The sequence below is a fragment of the Thamnophis sirtalis genome, unplaced genomic scaffold (genome assembly GCF_051295495.1).
Source record: "Thamnophis sirtalis isolate CommonGarterSnake01/CBP01778 unplaced genomic scaffold, rThaSir2_p1.2 scaffold_7, whole genome shotgun sequence".
Lineage (NCBI taxonomy): Eukaryota > Metazoa > Chordata > Lepidosauria > Squamata > Natricidae > Thamnophis > Thamnophis sirtalis.
The window spans coordinates 20,556,314-20,574,130 of record NW_028261387.1 but is presented as its reverse complement, the minus strand read 5'-3'; the positions used below and the strand labels follow the sequence as shown (position 1 = coordinate 20,574,130).

At 37.5% G+C, this 17,817-nt stretch overlaps 1 protein-coding gene across 1 annotated transcript in view; it reads left to right on the top strand.

Annotated features, from left to right (window-relative positions):
- Nucleotides 1-17,422, top strand: part of MSH4 (mutS homolog 4) — a 77,545-nt gene extending 60,123 nt beyond the window's left edge. Inside the window, exons 12-20 of the mRNA XM_087720781.1 lie at nt 3,501-3,637; nt 4,550-4,653; nt 7,743-7,867; nt 9,881-10,081; nt 10,182-10,300; nt 12,163-12,291; nt 12,383-12,557; nt 13,651-13,739; nt 16,644-17,422. Of these exons, the coding sequence (XP_087576907.1) occupies nt 3,501-3,637; nt 4,550-4,653; nt 7,743-7,867; nt 9,881-10,081; nt 10,182-10,300; nt 12,163-12,291; nt 12,383-12,557; nt 13,651-13,739; nt 16,644-16,832 (1,268 nt within the window). The 3' untranslated portion in view covers nt 16,833-17,422. The remainder of the gene's footprint in view (nt 1-3,500; nt 3,638-4,549; nt 4,654-7,742; nt 7,868-9,880; nt 10,082-10,181; nt 10,301-12,162; nt 12,292-12,382; nt 12,558-13,650; nt 13,740-16,643) is intronic.
- Nucleotides 17,423-17,817: the final 395 nt, after the last annotated feature.

The window sequence follows — 17,817 nt, the reverse complement described above, 5'->3', positions numbered from 1 at the left end:
TGCAGCGGTTCCAACAACTGCTCCTACCGCAGGTCCAAGTGACCACTAACGGGAATCCTCCCATAGATAGCCATCTCCAACTATATGCCGCCCGTTGGGAGTTGATCTCCATGGATGTGAGGGTCCTAAACACAGTCAGGCAGGGCCTAACCCTGGAGTTTCTATCCCTTCCCCCAAGAACCTTTGTCCAGTGTCCCATCCCCTCATCTCTTCCCAAGAGGGAATGCATGCAGGCGGAGATTCAACATCTCCTACAGATAAACGCTATAGAGCCAGTCTCCGTAGAGCAAGAAAAGAAAAGGTTCTATTCAATTCTACTCCTTGTTCCCAAAAGCTCCGGGGGGTGGAGGGCCATTCTCGACCTCAAAGCTCTAAACCAACATCTGGCCTACAAGCGTTTCAAGAAGCAATCCCTACAGACCATCCTGGGTTGCATCAGACGAGGGGACAGATTGACCTCTATAGACTTGAAGGAGGCATACCTGCACATCCCCATCCACAGGTTCCACAGGAGGTTCCTCAGGTTCCACTACGACGGCAGGTACTACCAATACAGGGCTCTCCTGTTCGGCCTGTGACCAGCACCGAGGACTTTCACAAAGATATTGGCGGTGGTAGCGGCACACCTACACGCCCCTCCAATACGACTACTCTGTTACCTCGACGACATCTTGATCCAATCAACGTCCTCTGACCAAGCCGTCAGAGATGTCCAACACACCATCTCCACTCTACAACATCACGGGTTGTCGGTGAACCGGGAAAAGAGTCACCTTACGCCATCCACCCACATATTGCATCTAGGCATGCTGATATACTCAAAATGTTCCTGTCTCCAGAACGCAGATGCAACCTCACAACCCGCGCTCGGGCTGCGAGGGTAAACCACCTGGCGTCCATCGTGTCAGTGTCTCAACTTCTGGGATTCATGCTTTCTTGCATAAACATAGTTCCATGGGCACGTCTACATGCCTGCGAACTATAATGGTTCCTTCTTCCCATCCAGAGGGCGAAGGCCAGCAACTCTCTCAGATGTGTCAAGCTCCCCCTGAAGGTAAAGCAGTCCCTTTGGTGGTGGGAATCACGTGCAGTGATGAAGGGTTGCCTCTTCAGAGAACCAGAATGGCTGGTAGTCATGACTGACATGAGCCTCCAAGGGTGGGGGCCCCAGTTTCAGGAACAGGTGATGCAAGGCAAGTGATCTCACAGAGAGGCAACACAGAGCATCAACCTCTTGGAACTACAGGCGGCCATGCTAGCCCTGCGCCATTTCCAGAGGGACATTGTGGGCCGCCATGTTTTGTTACTTACAGACAACATAGCAACGAAGGCCCACATATTGTGTATTCCCTTCCCCATAAGTTGTAAGCCGCCCTGAGTCCCCTCAGGGAAAAGGGCGGCCTATAAATAAACTTATCTACACATAAACCGCCAGGGGGACACCAGGTCCAGGACCCTCATGGCAGAAGCGGTGATGCTGGGGAGGTGGGCCGAAGATCATCTGGCCTCCCTATGAGTGGACCACATCTCAGGAGTGGACAATGTGAGGGCAGACTGGCTGAGCCAGATGACCATCGACAACATGGAATGGCATCTTCATCCGACCATCTTCCACCAGATTACGCTCATATTCGGGCTTCCGGTGATCGATCTGTTCACCAGTCCAGCCAACTCTCAACTCCTGAGGTTCTTCTTAAGGTACGCCACTCCACAAGCGGAGGGGACTGATGCTTTGGGCTGCAGTTGGCCGAGAGGCCTCTTGTACGCCTTCCCGCCACTGCAGCTCATTCCACAGGTGATCCAGAAGATTCTGGCAGAAGGAGCAGAGGTTCTTCTCATTGCACCTCATTGGCCCAGGAGATCCTGGTACGCAGACCTTGTCAGTCTCTCCACTCGCAGGCCATGAGGATACCTCAGGAGATGCTTTCCCTCAGCCTGGGGGCCATAGTACATCCGGATCACAGTTGGCTCCAGTTGGCCGTCTGATCCTTGAGGGGGAACTCCTGAGGAAAGACAACCTGTCTGACAAAGTCATTCGTACCATACAGGCATCGCGTCGTCCTTCCACGACTCGCATTTATGACGCCACCTGGGCAGCCTTTGATTCCTGGTGCTGGTCCCACGACATCATCGCACCTTCAGCTACAGTACCACACTGCTTGAATTTTTGCAGGAGGGGTTGGACAAGGGTTTGGCACCCAACACCCTTCACCGTCAGGTTGCTGCCCTATCCACCATCTTAACTAGACATTCTTCAGTGTCCTTGGGGCAGCATCCTCAGGTGAAAAGCTTCCTAAAAGGGGCTTCCAACTTACATTTGCCTACTATTTATAGGTTTCCCACATGGGAGCTTCCCCTTGTTCTCAGAGCTCTCACCCAGACTCCATTTGAGCCGATCCGGTCCATCGGTCTTCGGCACCTGACCTTGAAAACTGTTTTCCTCATAGCCATTACATTGGCTAGGAGGGTGTTGGAGCTGGCAGCTCTCTCAGTTCATGAAGACTTGTGTATATTTCATGTTGACCATATCATTCTCCAGTTAGATCTGGCCTTTCTGCCAAAAGTGAACTCTCTGTTTCACAGGACTCAAGAAGTAGTGCTCCCTAACTTCTGCCCTCATCCTCAGCATCCCAAAGAGCACACCTGGCACAAGCTAGATGTTCGGCTGACAGTCCGCAGGTACATCAAAAGGACGGAGGGTTTTTGCCGATCCAAATCACTTTTCGTCTCCTTTCAACCAGGCTTAATGAGACGGAAGGCTTCTCCTTCTACAATCGGTCGCTGACTGAGGGCTCGTATTAAGTTGGCCTACCTGCAACAGGGCAAAGCAGTACCACCTAGGGTAACGGCACACTCTACAAGGAGTGTGGCCACCATGGCTGCGTGGGTGACGCAGGCTCCCGTGGAGGAAATATGTCGGGCAGCCACATGGACTTCTCCAACCTTATTCATTAAACACTATCGCATTGACTCATACACCGCAGCCAAGGCCGCCTTTGTTAGGCGGGTGTTACAATAAGTTGTAACGACTCCACACAACTTGGATGTTTCTGTTTCCCTCCCTGGGCCTGCATAGCTTGGATATGTCCCATGCTTGGATTCTCCAAGCAATGCACAGGAGTATGACCATTGGCTTACCTGAATGGTCATTCTCTGGGCGCTGCGGGAGAGTCCAACCCCGCCATGTGGTTTACTCCCTCTCTTTGGGATTGCTTCAGCGGTGTGGAACAAAGACACTTGAAAATAACTGGAAAACACATCGTGCACACGTCCGTTACAGACCAACGCCTTCATTTTTGAACTGGTCCTCAATGAAGAGAGGAGACGTGGCTAAGAAAATTAACTCAGTCCCTGGTGGAATAGACTGAATTTAACCCATGCTTGTACTCTCCCTCAGCGCCCAGAGAACGACCGTTCAGGTAAGCCAATGGTCATTTTAGCGCCCATACAATATGGTTGACTGTATATAACTAAAATATTTATTTATACCTTGCATTTAGGAATGATAACACAACTTGCAGAAAAACATAACCTTCCTTTAAAAACAAGCTTTAGTTCAGCTCGAGGATTTTTTATCCAGATGAATGCTGATTGTGCAGCAGTACACAATGGTCAACTTCCTTCAGAATTTACCAAGGTAAGCAGTTTGAAAATGTTGGATCTCAAATCTATTATTTTATTTTTATTTATTGGATTTTCATCCTGTGTTTAATACTTTATAAGTAACTCAAGGCAGCAGACATACATAATTCTTCTTCCTCCTATTATTGCCATAACAACAACCCCGTGAGGTGGGTTGGCTGAGACAGTGACTGGCCCAAAGTCACCCAGCTGGCTTCTATGCTTAAGGCATGAAAATTATAATTTAAATAATGTATTTTTTTCACTAAAGAATTATTGATTTTTATAAAAATAACACAGTCTATAATGTAATACATTGTATTTTTATTTTATTATTGCCATAACCAGAGTAATTTGTATAGACTGAATTTCCTTTGTAGTCTTTTCAATATTTGTGTAATGTTGTAGCACCGTTTAATAGAGGGTACTGACCGAACGTTGCTACCTTTGTATATCAGCACTGGGATAAAAAAAAATCTTTTATCATTTATTATTTTTTAATAATGTAATCATTTACTATCTTTTAATGATGAACAGTATTATCATAACTTACTAATGCTCTAATTTTGCTCTCTTACTAGTATAGTAGCAGTAATAGTTAGTTACTAGTTACTAATTATACTAGTAAAATTAGCTGAAAGTTTAAAAAATTATCAAGATATTTCTATTTTTTATTTTATTTTTATTTTATGAACATGATCATAATTTATCACTTGTTGCTTGCATGTATACTGAGAGCTTATGCACTAGAGACAAATTTCTTGTGACTCCAATCATACTTGGTCAATAAATAATTCTACTCTATTATAATGAATTCTATTTTAGCCCATACTTTAGAGATAATTTTGGGTTGATGTTCGGGAATTAGAAGTATGACTATTCAGTATATTTAATATATTTTAATATTCAGCTTGAAAATTTCCCACAGATTACTAAAATGAAAAATGCATATAGTTTTACTTCACCCGATTTAATGAAAATGAATGAAAGATGCCAGGAATCCTTGAGAGAAATCTATCACATGACCTACTTGTGAGTAACAATTATATTGATTCCTCTAAGTAGAATCACTGTGTTAAATGATTATTTAATAATGAGGCTTTTAAAATTGTTGTCATGAAGAACCATAGACTATAAAGTTTTTAAGACAAGGATTGTGCCTCAATTCTGGAACCCAAACACCCAAAACCTATTAGAAGTTTTAGGACCCTCTCCTGTCTTTGTGATTCAGTCTCTATTTCAGCCTTGATGCTTGTTGTACAATTTACATAATTTAGATGCCTGCCAATAATCAGACACCAAAATGGGTGCTGTATATTGGCAAATACAATACTTCAGTGTCTTGAGTGTTTTTCATCTGGCCTTCCTAGAAAAAAAAAATTTAATCTTTTGCATTTCTGGACTGGCCATTTCCCTCAAAGAGGAATTCTGGCACTCTTTTATCAGCAGTCTCTACCAAAGAAATGAAATATTATTGAAAACTTGGAATTTTGAAGGCAAGAATCTCTTTAGAGCCACCTTGTGTCATCTGTACCAAGTGTCACTGATCTTGTGGCAAGCTGTATAACGGACACACAAGTGACTTATATTTTATATATCATTTATTATATCCTTATGTGTGCGTTATGCATGTGTTTATGTACACGCAAACTCCAAAAGTAATTTAAACACAAACCAGAAGCAATAAAAATAGAGGTTTTGTAAGTTTAGTTTCTTCTTTTAGAATGAAACGTTTTCTTTGATAATTAGATCAATTCTAAGTGTATTCAATGAAGAGTGCATGTGCAGCTGAACATTTCATTCACTATGAACTTTTCAACTCACCTCTGGCATTAGCTAAAAACAACTGGAACAAGTCTAATCCATTTTCAAAGAATAGGTACAGTATGTGTGTACCCAAGTAAACTTACTTGCCTGATGACAGGAGCAGACTAATGAGCATACCTAATGATTTAAGTAGAGAATGTATGGCACACTTAGCGATATAGATATAGTTAAGGAGCTAGACAACTGAAGGCATAAAAGAGAAGTCGTTTACTAAGCTTTTTTATTTTTCTGTCCTCCATTTTGTAAAAAGATGATTAGAGCATGATGAAATAAATCAAACCGCAGACTAATTCTCCTGAGCTGTATTCTATTCTGCTTACGAAAGAAATGCTAAAATCAACTCTTTCACTGTGGAGCCAGAAAAGGAGCATCTCAATTCTAGTCACAAACTGACTTACCAATGATACTGAGCAAAATATCTCAGAAAGAAGGCTGCATGTAGGTTTATTATCTTGATGCCTCCAGAGATACTACAAGCAAAGTTTAAAGACAGTAGCCTCAATGTTAGCCCTTAATGACTAATATTCTGTGGCATATAAGGCCTAAGAGTTATTAAATATGCCATTTGTCTTTCAATTTGTCTAATTTGTCTGTCTAATAAAGCCATTGCAATGATTGCTTACCAATTCACTTTGCAGCAATTGATTTCTATAAATTAATTGTGCATTATATGAAGAAAAATAAAAACATTCTTCCTTATGTTCTACATCAAATGCTAATAAATTTTATAGAGTGACTATGAGAGTTCCATAAAAATAAAAATTGCACTGTTTTTAATACCTTTCATAACTGCATGAACTTTATGAGCATTTATTCTATTCTTTTAAAGGACTACTTAGACTTTCCTCATAGGAAAGTTTCTATAACCTTTGAAAACTGCTATATCTTTTAATTGGGTAAATTTTATTTAAAAACCCACTAAACAACCAAGCTAAAAACTGTACTAATTTATACGAAGTCAAATTGTAGTAACAATTGGGTGTGCTGCCAAAAGCCATTAACCCTTCCAACTCTATTATTCTATGTTGTCTGTGTTCTAAATTGGGTGCTTCACAGCAGAAGCAATACAACCAGCTGGACCACATATGCACTAAATTCAGGATCTGCATGATCAATCATTATCCCCCTCCTGTATCTCCCCCCCCCCCAAAAAAAGAAAGAAGAAGTAGCCAAGACTGCAACAGCTATAAAAAGTCTTGGGAAACTCCAGGGAGTATCAGCTGATCATAGAAGTGTTACTTAATACTCTTTATAATGAAAATGTTTGTAATCTTGTCCTTCTTCCTGAAGGAACTCTTTCACTGTGGAGCCAGAAAGGGAGCATCCAAACCCTAGATGGGAGATTGATGGGTTTCCCTGCCATAATCCTATCAATTTCTGTTGTTTATTGACTTGATTCAGCATGTATCAGCTGCATTCCAGCTGCAAGTGGAGCTATTAACTGAAGGGAGAGAGAGGGGAAAAAAGCTCTCTTGCACTTTATTTTTAACCAGTCCTCTCAACTGCATAAGCAATTAATTAACAGTTGGGGCGAACCGGTGAGAACCGATTGAATCCCACCTGTGACAGGAACCCCTTGAGAGTCATACTGAACCTGTTAATTATTAAATGTATCATCTGGTATTATAACATTCACTTAAGTCATTTCTTTAAAACAGGGCAATCATAGGTGAGTATGTTTCTCTTAAATTAGATATCTACATTAACAAACACATATCTCAGACAAGCACTCCTAAAGCAAAGCATTGTTCAGAGATTGCAACCTTTAAAAGTCCTGCTTTTGATAAGCACCTATTTTTCATTTTTGCCCCTTAAAATGGAGAGAAGTGAATTCAGAGATTTGGATCCTGAAGATCCAAAACCTGCTTTGTTCGGCCTATGTCACATTTCTAATATTTCCTCTTTTTTCCCTTTCAGAAAGAAAGACTGTTAGACTTAAGGCCTTCTTTATGATTTCAGATTATATTCCTTGGCACATTAACTCATGAACCCTAAAAATGCATTTTGCACTTCAGATGTTTGAATCTGAAAATCTCTGATAGTAAAGTTTATACCGGTAGTAGTTTATTTCTACTATTTGCAAAATGTTTCCAGCCCTAATTGTTATTCAGTTCTGATAATGTATGATATAATAATGTAGTTATTTTGTGCCACATAAATTCAGTTAACAATTTTCTTTAAATATGTAATTTTTTTTCAGTTATGTAAAGGAAAATTTAAAATATAGTGATACGTTTACTAATACTGTAGTAAATTACTTTAAATTGTATAATAATACTTATCCTTGTTTACAGGATAGTGTGCAAATTATTGAGTGAAATATATGAGCATATCCATTGCTTGTATAAACTCTCTGACACTGTTTCTATGCTAGATATGTTTCAATCATTTGCCCATGCTTGCACACTGTCTGACTATGGTAAGTAATTTTGTTTCTTGAAACAACTCCCACCAAAAACTTATACCACTTATTTTTTTAACCACATCTACAAAGTAATTTGCTACGGTAGTTCTTGTTTTTTTAGCAACTGTCTTGTTTAGTGACAGTTCACAGTTACAATGGTGATCAAGTTGTAAAGTTTTTTTTATGCTCAATCCTCACATTTATGGCCATCGCAAGTCTATAAAGCAAAAAAAAAAAAAGCTGAAGTAAGATCAGAAGCACAGTTGCAGTTTTACTTAGTGATCACTTTGCCTAACCATCAAGTTTGTTGGTCTTAATTGTGGTTGTTAAACAAGGACTACTTTTAGTAACACCTAATATAAATGCAAAGGAATACTTAAGTAATGTGAAAATGTTCTTCGAAATGTTTATTCCATTTGTATGCCGCTCTATTCCCGAGAGAATCAGGGCGGCTTACAAGCAGGGGGGAAGGGGAATACAAACAAAAACAAAAACAAAAAACAAGCAAGTTAAAACAAAGCAACAGTTGCAACAGTTTAAGTGGGAACTCATCAGCCCCAGGCCTGCCAGAACAGCCAGGTCTTAGTGGCTTTGCGGAAAGCCGGAAAGGTGGTGAGGGTCCGGATCTCCACGGGGATCCAGAGGGCCCGAGCAGCCACAGAGAAGGCCCTCCCCCGAGGGGTTGACAGTCGACATTGGCTAGCAGATGGTATTCAGAGGAGGCCTAATCTATGGGATCTAATTGGTCGTAGGGAGGTGATTGGCAGGAGGCGGTCTCTCAAGTACCCAGGTCCAATAACAAAAAAATTAAACAATCATATGAGCATAATCTTAACTGTTTCATTGAAGTCTGCATCAGCCCGCAAATTCCTAAGATATATTTTACAGTGCTCTCCTATTATGACACCTCTGATTCATTTGGCACACAGATTAATATTTGGGTAAAATACTATTGTTCTATTATAACAAAGTTAAAAGTAAATACACAATATTTAAAAACCTTCTTGGAAGGATCTTATTAATAGTGTTGATAAAGGTTGGGGTGAGCATATAGTGCTCTCCAGCAATTCCACAATTCTGCCTTTGGATGTCTCTTGGAATATTGTATCTCAAAAGAATATTGTATCTGAAAAAAGCAATTTCCAAATTATTTCTTTGATTACATTGCATTCCTGCCCTAGCTTCTGATTTCTAAAATAAATATGCAACTGGAAAATTATATAGGTTAAACTTATTGAATTATTTAAGATTTAAACCGGAAGATATTGCATATGTGTTAAGATACACAAGTTTTACTTTTGTTTAATTTAGACTGCAGGCAATAGCGTACTAACACAGTTGATATCCTGAACTGGATGATTTTTAACCGCCCCCTCCTTTATTGCTGAGAGCCAGTTTGGTGTACTAGCTAAGGTGTCAGACTAGAAACCAGGAGACTATAAATTCTAATCCTACCTTAGCTACACATCCTACTGGGGGATCTTGGCCCAGTCTCTTCTCTCAGTTCTACGGAAAAGAAACTGGCAAGCCATTTCTGAAAAACGCTGCCAGGAAAACTGCAGGGGACAGTTGCCGATTGTGACTTGAAAGCACTTTTCCCTCTTTCATCACTGCTGTGCTGCCACCCACTGCCAAACAGCAGATTGGCATGAAGGCAGTAACAACTCTACACCCACTGCTAGCCTCTTTATGTTTCAAAAAGCATTCCCTTTATTGCCTGCATCCAGAGTGGACCAAACACATGCCCCTCCTTGGCACACCACTAGTTGGAGAGCTGTGTAGTTTTGTGAGAGGAAGTTTTAATGAAAAAAGACATTTATTTACCTATTTGGAGGATTGCATTACTCCTACAATTTTACATGTTCTGCAAATGGTAATATTAAAAATTTAGGAATAGCGCAGGCCTACACATTGTTTACATTACATAACATATACATTTCTGGATGGTTCATAAACCAACTTGTCTTACAATATACTTGTCAATAACAAATGAGTATTAAAATATGTTGTTATATTTCTTCCTTCTAGTACGTCCTGAGTTTACCGATACTTTAGCAATAAAGCAAGGATGGCATCCAGTTCTTGAAAAAGTACATTTTGAGAAACCTGTCTCCAATGATACCTATATCACAGAAGGAAGTAATTTTATAATAATTACAGGACCAAATATGAGTGGAAAATCAACCTACCTAAAACAAATAGCCCTTTCTCAGATTATGGCACAAATGGGTAAATAATAGCTTCTCTGAATATATAAGCTAAAGTGAGTTCAAATGCATTAAACCTATGAACATCTGGCATTTGCTTTGTCCCTTTCTTTAATCTGCAGGTTCTTTTGTCCCAGCAGAATATTCTTCTTTTAGGATTGCTGAACAAATATTTACCAGAATAGGTATGGATGATGATATAGAAACAAATTCATCAACATTCATGAAAGAAATGAAAGAGGTATGCATTTAACTGAGTTAGAGATTGTTAGTTACTAAATGGCCTTGATTCATATTTAATTGAGTCATAGGATATATATTCATAAACAGATGTTAGATCAAAATGATACCATGTGTGTCATGATGTCGCCATATAAATGTGGCAAATGTGATGTCTGTGTCCTTTTGCTTCATATAATACAAAACAATGAATGAAGGTGAATATTTGCGTCTCAGAATAACATTGCAGGATCCAATCTGGATTGGTCACAGCACACACTCTTCTAGGGAGAAGTTCCCTGAAGTTGGGCACAAATCTGAAAACTCGGAAGACAGAACCTCTCATCCTAATGACCCTGACCCAGATTGGATCCTGCAATCCAAAACAATGCAAATATCTTTTAACAGTATTAACTACTGTTGTTATTTTTGGTTTATTATTTTAATGGGTAGTAGTAGTTTGTTAGCCATCCAGAGTCATCTCTCGACGGATGGGTGGCACATGAATAAAATACATAACTAAATTGGTGTAATGCATTACACATTTATATTACTTTGTATCATACTTGTGTTATGACATCACGACATTGATAGCTTTATGACCTATTTACTTCCCTTACCTGCAGTCCCTTGACTGCACCTTTAGCTTGAAAATAACTTTTTCAGTTAATTTTACATATTTAATTTTATTCTTTTAGGAAAAATGTTTGAACAGACACAAAACCTCCAAATTTTGTAAGAGGTGTACAAATTCATCTGTTGTTATAGTATAGGAAGGGTTTCCATGTCTTATGGAAAAGATACAATAATGAGAGACATAGCAAGTAAAAAATAGCAATCACAATAGCAATCAAACTGGAGCCTTCTTACCTATTGCACACAGATAAGTTATGCTTCTCAGTAGTCCTCTTTTTTCCTGTTTAATAGCCCAAACGTATTTATTTATTTTAATCATCAAAAACATATTTTCTTCCCATCTCTTGGTTCAAGGTGACTCTGACAAGTATTGGATTCTGAGGTACTTTACACCAATCTTGGTATGCATTCTTGTTATGATTTAGAAAACAGTTTGGGAAGGAGTCTAAGTGTTCAGTTTTAGATTACAGAAGTTCATGCCCAATTCTTGGTACTTTTATCCATACTTTGATCTTTGACATATCATTGTTCTAGTCCACCCAAACATACAGGGTCCCTTTTAATGTACTGAAGCATTTGGATTGATTATATGCACTTTATTAGATTGAATATTTTATCATGTAATTCATTAAGCTCATGATCCATCATAATCACTGGACGAGGTCATTTGCTGGGCAAGCCTGCAAAGTAGTTACTTTTCAAGCAGGTTTTAATGGTTCAGCTAAACCTTATTTGCATTCAAACTACACTTCAAACGGTTTTAATACATACAGCATTGAATCCTAAATTTTCACTTCAGTCTTATTGTTTGAACTGTGATCTAACTTGCTTCTTGTGTAAATGTGAGTGGAATATATGATTATCATGATTTCCACATTGATGATGTCTCTTTTTGAGGATGTGTCATGAATTTAAAAATTTAGATCAAGCACAGACCTTGCTGAACTCACAACTACATGCAAAGAATTAATCAAAGTTGATTGCTGTACAAGCATTTATTTTCAATTACTACAGCATCGCAAAAGATTGGCATACAGCATAAAGTTATGTATGGAATTTGTGAATGCAGAGAACTTTTGAATTGGGCTGTTTGTGCTGATTAATGATTTGTTTTTAAATGGCAGCTGGTTGTCTGTTACTAAACTAAATTTCCTGTCTGGGGTTTTGAGCAGGAAATGAAAATACCTATTAGTAGGATTTATCCACACATGGAATATTAATAATGAAATTTGATGTCTCTTTCATTAGGTAACATACATCATACAAAATGCTAATGACAGATCACTTATCATAATTGATGAGCTTGGTAGAGGTACCAGTCCTGAGGAAGGCATTGGCATATGTTACGCAGTCTGTGAATATCTTCTAAATTTAAAAGTAATATTAATTTTAAAATAATTTTTCCTATACCTTCTGCTATTTTTCTACTTTTTAATAATTCATTTCAGCTGTTGTTTCATTTTTGCAGGCATTCACACTCTTTGCTACTCATTTCTTGGAATTATGTCAGATTGATAACTTATATCCCAATGTGGAAAACAATTACTTTGAAGTGCAGCATATAAGAAGCAGTTGTGAAATTAGGGAGAAAATTGCTTATACTTACATTCTTTCTAAAGGATGCACAGAGGAAAAAAATTATGGTAATAGTCCTGATTCATTAAGGCTTATGACAACACACACAAGGAGGTTTCAGTATATGATTTGCATATGTGGAAGGGATCATCTAGAATAAGAGTTTGTACATACAATTTTAGCTATATTTGGAATAGTATGCTTGTATTTAAAAAAACAAGACTATTAATATTTTATGATGTGTTCCTTATTGAGTCTAGCAGCTTTTATTAGCCTTTCCATTTTGCAAGATGTTTTATTTCTTCTTATTAACCAATATTTTTATCATTGTGGCATTCAAAATATTATTAGGAATAGATGAATTTATATTAGGGTTCCATAAGTTTTCATGGGCCAGGATCTAGATCCATCATTCTGTTTTATGTTGACACGTACACATACAAGAGTTAAATTTGTTAGCATTTAGATTAGGAAAGAAATGAAATGCATGAAATTCAAGCTGTAATAATTATGCTGTACATGCTCTGTTCATTTTCTTGTCTCTTGATCTCAGTAAAGCAGGTGATTCTCAAATCTATAACAGAGTCTACAGTTTAAGTTGTGGAAAGGCTGCTGATCCAGAAATTGCTGTATTTGATATATTTGAGTCTAGGTAGTTACTCTGTAGGATTCAGAATATATTATCACAAGTGTGATACAGACAACTATATAAATTTGATAAATAATTAAATAAAATGGGTTCTTGGCAGATTACAGTATTTAGAATGAAGAATGGAGAAAAAAGAATATGTAGATTTGTCTTTAAAAATATAGAAGTCTGTTGTCGGCATTGTGCTTTTGATTTCATAAACATGATTAAAAAATAGACCCATAAAAGTATTTCATGTTGTTTAGTATTCTTGTCGTCCTGATTTAGTATCACATCTATTTGAACTCTTACTTTAGTTAAAAAAATGTTCTTAATTCTGATCTGCAAGCCTACTTTAAATCCTGTTTTAAAAGGAAATGTGTCAAGGTAACACTGACTCATCATTAAGATTAATAATAGGAAGGAAAGAGTTTGAATTGTGTTTCATCTGGTGTTTGGCAAATCAGACATTTTTATTAAATATCCTTATCTTTCACAGAAAAAAATGGCTTTGTTTTCTTTTTTACATTTAGGCTTGAAAGCTGCAGAGGTTTCCTCTCTTCCATTATCAATAATATTGGATGCCAAGAAGCTAGTAACTCTTATTGATAAACAGATGATGGTGTGTATTATTAGCACATAACTTCAGAACATATAATACAGATTTTTTTTCTATTTTATATGCTATTATTAACATCCTTACTTTTTATTGAATTTTGTTGAAAAATATTTTGAAATGTGCTCTCTACATTTTTTGTAGTGACATGTGAAGCAATATACAATATGAATAAAGCCATGGAAGCCCCAGACATAAACGTAAATCTGGCAATAAAAGAAAAAAATGGCTTCATATATATTTAGCCACAAAGCCTTAAAGCCATAGATTTAAATCCCAACATGTACTAAACTTTGATTTGTTTAATCATGTTTCCTCAATGCACTAAGCATAATACAGTTTGCAGATCAGCCTTTGATCAAAGGCTGGATTCACTCAACTCAACAAATCATATTATGTTTCAATACAATAAAGGCAGAGAGCTGGAGGAATATTTGGTCCTCATTCAATCCAATTCAGTATTGCATTGGCATTTTAGGATGGCATGACAGCATCTCTGACAGATGGCTCTATAGAGCCCAACACTTCACAAGAAGTGCTTTTCAAAGCTAAAGATTCCTATTATTAGAAAGCCTTTCCCAATGTTTAACTGAAAACTGCTTTCTTGTAGCTTCAGTCCTATACTTTTACTACTAGCTTCAGGATTAACAGAAGATCAGCTTTAGTACCTTTCAGATTTTTAAGACTGCTATCGTATTTTCTTTAACCATTCAGGCTAAACCTACCAAACACTTAAAGTAATTTCTCTTAGGACTTGTTTTCCAACCTCCTTTACCACTCTGTCCATTCTTTTTATGTTTCCTGGGTTGTCAATATTTGTCTTGTAACAGAATACATCAAAGTGGCTGATCAATAGAGAAGACAGCAGAAGAGATATCATTGTCTATGATCTGAATATTACGTATTTTGTTTATGTGTTAACATTTTTATTTCTATTTTGTTTTGTTTTATTTTTATTTTGTTGATTTTAGATCAATGTTCTAGGATCCCAAGATCATTTTGAACACTATTACTTCCTACCTTTATTTTATCTGAAGTTCTGACAAACAGCTCCTCTTTTAGATCATTTATAAAAAAAATGTCAATCATAGTCTTGCAATCTTCCATTTAGATATATACCCAAGCTGGCAACATCTATTAACAAGCAGATAAATCTAAATATTCTCTAATCATAGACTAATCCTTCATCATTACCTTTTCCTGTCTGGATTAAAGCTCAAATGGTTAGCCTACAATCAGTACTGCCATTTATACTGGATTAAATACTGTTCCCGTATTTCATGAAAATGACATAAATCTTTGTCAAAAATATGGCAGCATAGAGCTTCAAATCCACATTTATGTGTTTACTTAGGAAGTTACCAGGCAGAAGACTACATCACATATTGTCAAAACGTTGCAGCGCAATCTTCTAGCAGAAAAGTTATTTTGATAACATGCTATTTTTTTTCTTTTTGTTGACAAACTATCCTATCAGATACAGCAGTCTAATATTTCGAGCTTTTTTATTAACTAATCACCCACAACCCTTTTAATGACTTTAAAGAATCTTTTAAACTTTTTTGTGAGAGTGCAAAGCCCTCTTACCATTGGCGTGGCAAAATTTATTTGGTAGTTGTATCAAGTAATCACCCTTCATTGTTTTGACAGAATGTGTTTATTTTTCACTGAAAACAGCTCAGTAAAAAGGTGGATATTATATACTTATAAACCAAATGATATTATATAACAAAAATGGGAGGCTTCCCAATTCATTATTTCCATCACTATTGCAGCTTCTGTATTTGCAGGAGAGAAAGCAAGCTGGCCTTTCCTTCTCCCTCCCATATTCTAGTTATTGTCAGTAAATGGTTGCCCCATGAAACTTTCCCAATATACCATATTTTTTGAACTATAAGATGCTCCGGACTATAAGATGCACCTAGCTTATGGGGAGAAAAACAAGAAAATTTTTTTGCCTCTGCCTCCCAGCAGCCATCTGGTATTTATCTGGCTCATTCGCTGCAGCCCTTTCACCGCGGCCCATGTGCCGCTGCCACCCTGACCCATTCACTGCTGCCTGTGCGCCGCCGCCTGTTCAACATGGTCTGTTCGCCGTCCATTCACCGCTGCTGCCCATTCACTGTTTGCCACCATCCATTTGCCACCGCTGCGGCTGCCCATTCTAGAACAGCTGATCACCGCACTAATCTCCCTCCCCCCGGTCACAATATTCTCTGTAAGACACATAGACATTTCTACCCACTTTTTTGGGGGGGGGATGTGTCTTATACTCCAAAAAATATGGCACTATAAGAGCTGTGGATTCTACTGCCAATTACGTCCACTAGACCAATTAGATCCCACAGACTAGGCCTCCTCCGAATTCCATCCACCGGCCAGTGTCGACTGGCGACTACCCAGAGGAGAGCCTTCTCTGTGGCTGCCCCGACCCTCTGGAACGAACTCCCCGTGGAGATTCGTACCCTCACCACCCTCCAGGCCTTCCGCATAGCCCTTAAAACCTGGCTATTCTGATAGGCCTGGGGCTAAAGATTCGCTGCCCCTATCTCGAATGGTATGATTGTTGTGCTTTTTAACTATGTATAGTTTTGTGTTCTTGTTAAACTGTTTGTATCCCCCACTTCCCTTTTTGAGTTGTGAGCCGCCCTGAGTCCCCTTAGGACAATTTGGAGCAATGAGCTGGAGGATTTTCATCCCAGCTATTTTGCTTCAGATTGTATCTTGTTCCTACAAACTCTTACTCTAAAGTTTAGCGGAAAGAATAGGTCTGCACTAAATGTAGATTTGCATCTTCTACAATGATTTAATTGATTAACATGAGAATTCATTGATCAAATTGAATAACTGATACTGTGAACATCCTAAAAATTCAGATTTTAATATGTGTGCGTCCTTTTAAATAAACAGCAGCAGCAAAGAACAGATCCTGAAATATTAAAAGAGAAGGCTATGTATCACTTAGCAAATAGATTGATTCAGACTGCTCGCAACTCTCAACTGGATCTAGACAGCTTGCGAATATACTTGAAAGGTTTGAAGAAAAAGTACGAAACTGATTGCATTGCCTCTGAACCAGTAGCTGCAGATGTTGGATGACCGAAAATCATGTACATTCTAATCTGCAGAATTAACTAATGCAAATACGGTTAGAACTAAAATTATATCTTCATGACCATTATTTTTTATGTCACTATATGTCTGGAGTATTTTTTCTAATATATAGTTGTTATGTTTTAATTGTATAGTAAATGCATTCTTAATTAAATGGGAAATATTAACAACATATAATGAAATTATTGCTTTAAATAATGCCACAAAAATTAAGATTAACTGAAAGCTTTTATTTACAAAAGATCTCATCACATTAAAAAAACATGTATTGATCCATTAATATCACTTATAAAAAATGCAGTATTAGACAAACGAAAGAACTATTCTTTATCCAAATTTAGGCTGAGAGAGAAATAGAACAAAGCAACAATTTGCTAATCACTTTATTTGAGACTTAGAGATATCTGTTCATTTTAGGCTATGTAGATGTGTTCACTTAATGAATATTTCTGTTTTTTCTTTTTAATAATTTTTTTACATTTTATTGTATTAATGAGGATTACAGTTTATGTTAAAAGAAAAAAAATGTAAACAAATCTAATGTTCATATTATATAGTTTTATTAAAGTTTGATTGTGACCTTACCATGAGCTTCATTATTCTGTATAAGTCAACTTTTTTACATCTTTGCTCCAAATTTTGTAGAACCATTTGTTTGTTCCAATACAAGATAATATTTGTAGTTTAGAGTACAAAGTTTAGTTTGGTAATGAAATATCTGCAAGAAAACCACTAAGCTCAGAACATCAAGAACCCAATATTTATTTGATTGATGGAGTTCTGTACCTACCCATCTCAACTGGTGAGTCTTGTGACAGATATTGTAAAAAACCAACTTAAAACATTAAGCAATACAAAATAAATTTATATGCTCACTGAGTAAAACTATTAATGTTTTAATGCAGACAAGAAACAGGTCCTTTAATATACTGGGAGCTCAGATATTTCCTATTAATATCAAGAGAATATT